The 2733-nt window shown below is 28.4% G+C and overlaps 1 protein-coding gene across 1 annotated transcript; it reads right to left on the reverse strand.

Annotated features, from left to right (window-relative positions):
* Positions 1–1030: 1030 nt before the first annotated feature.
* Smp_069120 (synaptotagmin, putative) lies at positions 1031–2403 on the reverse strand (the record flags this gene model as incomplete). Its single annotated transcript, XM_018798154.1, has 1 exon — positions 1031–2403. The coding sequence occupies exon 1, from the start codon at positions 2243–2245 to the stop codon at positions 1031–1033; it is 1215 nt and encodes a 404-aa protein (XP_018646730.1). The 5' UTR covers positions 2246–2403.
* Between the last annotated feature and the right edge of the window lie 330 nt (positions 2404–2733).

The following is a 2733-nucleotide window of genomic DNA, read 5'->3' on the forward strand; positions in this document are numbered from 1 at the left end:
GAATTTTTGATGTGAAACCTAAAGGTTCAGGGTTCGAGCCCTGCAAACCTGTCGGTCTTCACTACTGATGAATTTCACGTTGAGATTTTCAATAATTCTTCAGTTGAATTAAGTTTTTATGATTAATAATCTTCAGATTTAACGATCTCTATAAACTTTTTAACAGATATCCACTAAGAGTTAGGAAGGATTAAACAGCTATTTCATCACAATATGACGCTACTTACTAATGCTCATCCGCGATCCAACAAGAGATAGGACCTGAAATCTTCAGTCCCGGATGTGAGAGCCTAACTTCCAGACCGTATAAATATATTTCTATGTTTCAGTGATAAATAATTTTCTATTGAAAGATTATTTATACAAATGATTCACATAACATTGTTTGTTTGAATCTTCCCATTGATGTTTAGGACTACAACTGGTCAGTCTCTAATTGGCATATGTCTATACTGTGCGTATTGCCTCGATATAGCCTTAATTCACAAGCATTATAAGTAAAGATGGATAGTGGCTAGCAGTGGAATCTTGGACGCGCGTTTCGTCCTATTTAGGACTCTTAGGCCAAATGCACCTGCATCTCAGAGTTGATGTTCACTCTGGGGCTTGAATCCAGTATCTTTCGCTTCAAACGCCATGGTGTTATCCACTTAGCTACTGAGTTCTAATAGCTACTTGCTTGTGCAATAGGTTAAAAAAATGTATTCATAGAAAATAATATGATGAATAATCATTTTCTTTATTTCATAGTAACTAGATCATGATTCATATTAACTCCTTAACATAAATAATAATAATGTTAATACATTAATTATAACATTCAATTTTCAATATAGAAGAAAGATAAAGGGTAGTTTCCATATGATTTTTCATAATCATAGAAGGGTTACTTGTGTATTTTCATCATCATTGAATATCCTTTCAATAGTTACTAGGTAAAGTTAAAAACCAGTTCGATTCATTATGAAAATAGGGGGGGGGGCGGCGGAAAATACAAAAAAAAGACAAACAAACAAACAGAACAACCAACTTATGATGGTACAATAGAATGCCACATCACATGTATTTTGGATGGATTTTTAATTATTTCTTCCCATTGTTTTATACCAGTTGTTTGTGATGAATCTAATCCAATATGAATAGTACCTATAATTTGTTTCATATATAAACGATTTATATGTCTTAATTGACATATAATATGATATTTTTCAATTTGATTATAAGTAGTATTATGAGTAGTATGATCAATATTTCTTAAAGGGATACTAATTTTTTGATTAAAATATGGATTAATTAATTCTTTACGTTTATAAGTTTTTTGTCGATATAAGATCCGTTTTTTTTGTTTTAATATAATCAATATATCTAATTCATGTTGTTTTGATTTAGGTAAATAATCATCTAAATTTAATTGTCTACATTCATAGATATATACATCAATATGTGGTAGATTGTTATTTGGATAGTAACCAATACCAATACATAATTCACCAAGACCAAATTTATAACTTGTACCAGCTGTTAACCAACCTGTTCTTTCTATAATATTACCAGCATATTCACCATGATCTATATCTTTAAGATAGACTTCTAATTTACCAATACTTATATCTTGACATATATTATCATGAGCGAATACTTCAAATATAATAACAACATGATTAAGATCATATTCTTCAACATCATATGTAAAGATCTTTTTCCATACTGGCCGATTTGTATTGGATATTATATTGGTTCTTTCTTGTTTACCAATAATACGTAAATTATTATTTCCATCTAATTTAGCTAATGTAATTGTACTATATGGATCTAATGTATCAGAACTAATTGGTCCAATTAAATTATTTGCTTGTAATACACCAATTTTTAATTGTTTATGATCTATATTATATTCTAATGAGTATTCAAATGATCCATATTTATATTGTTCAATATTATGTGCTAGACCAGGTATTTCATCTACATATATACCTTTTGGACGTTTATGTAATACTTTTGGTACATATTTACGTCGTATACAAGTACGTATACATAATAGAATGATAATAATAAAGAATAAACAAGCAATACATACACATATAAATAAAAATACAGCTAATGGTTTATTAATGACATGAAAAGATTTAGTTAAGTCAATGATAAATGGATTTGTTTCAAATGCCGATGAATTCAATGTAATATTTGTTGTAGTATCAGTATTATTTAAAGGAATCATAGTACTGGCCATTTCTATAATGGTCATATTACCAATATTAAGAGATGAATGAGAAATTTGTAAATCAGTTAATCGATCATATGTTAATCCGATGGTTAGGGTAGTCCAAGTTCGATAGAGTACTAAAGTATCATTTATTTATAGATTGATATACGGATCATTCAATAATGAGGTTCAATTAATTTTTAAGGCTCCATATTCTATTTCTATGATAGTTATCATTTTGTTAAATAATATTTATGAGTAAATAATGGATTGTTTGTTTCTAAGATATAAAGAACGAAAAAAAAATGATACGCACACACACACACACAAATACTCCTGTTTTATGGGGGCGTATTTTAATTTTAAGTTGATTCGTTTATTTTTTTCTTTTTTAGGTGAGAATAACTGCACTAACCAGTAAAATGTAGTTGCTTCTATTGAATCAATTGATGTTTTGTGTTTTCTTTTTAATATATATATATTCAACAAAATAATTTTCTTTCTATTGTAAGCAAAGATGGATAGTGGCT

Source organism: Schistosoma mansoni (genome assembly GCF_000237925.1).
Source record: "Schistosoma mansoni, WGS project CABG00000000 data, supercontig 0156, strain Puerto Rico, whole genome shotgun sequence".
Lineage (NCBI taxonomy): Eukaryota > Metazoa > Platyhelminthes > Trematoda > Strigeidida > Schistosomatidae > Schistosoma > Schistosoma mansoni.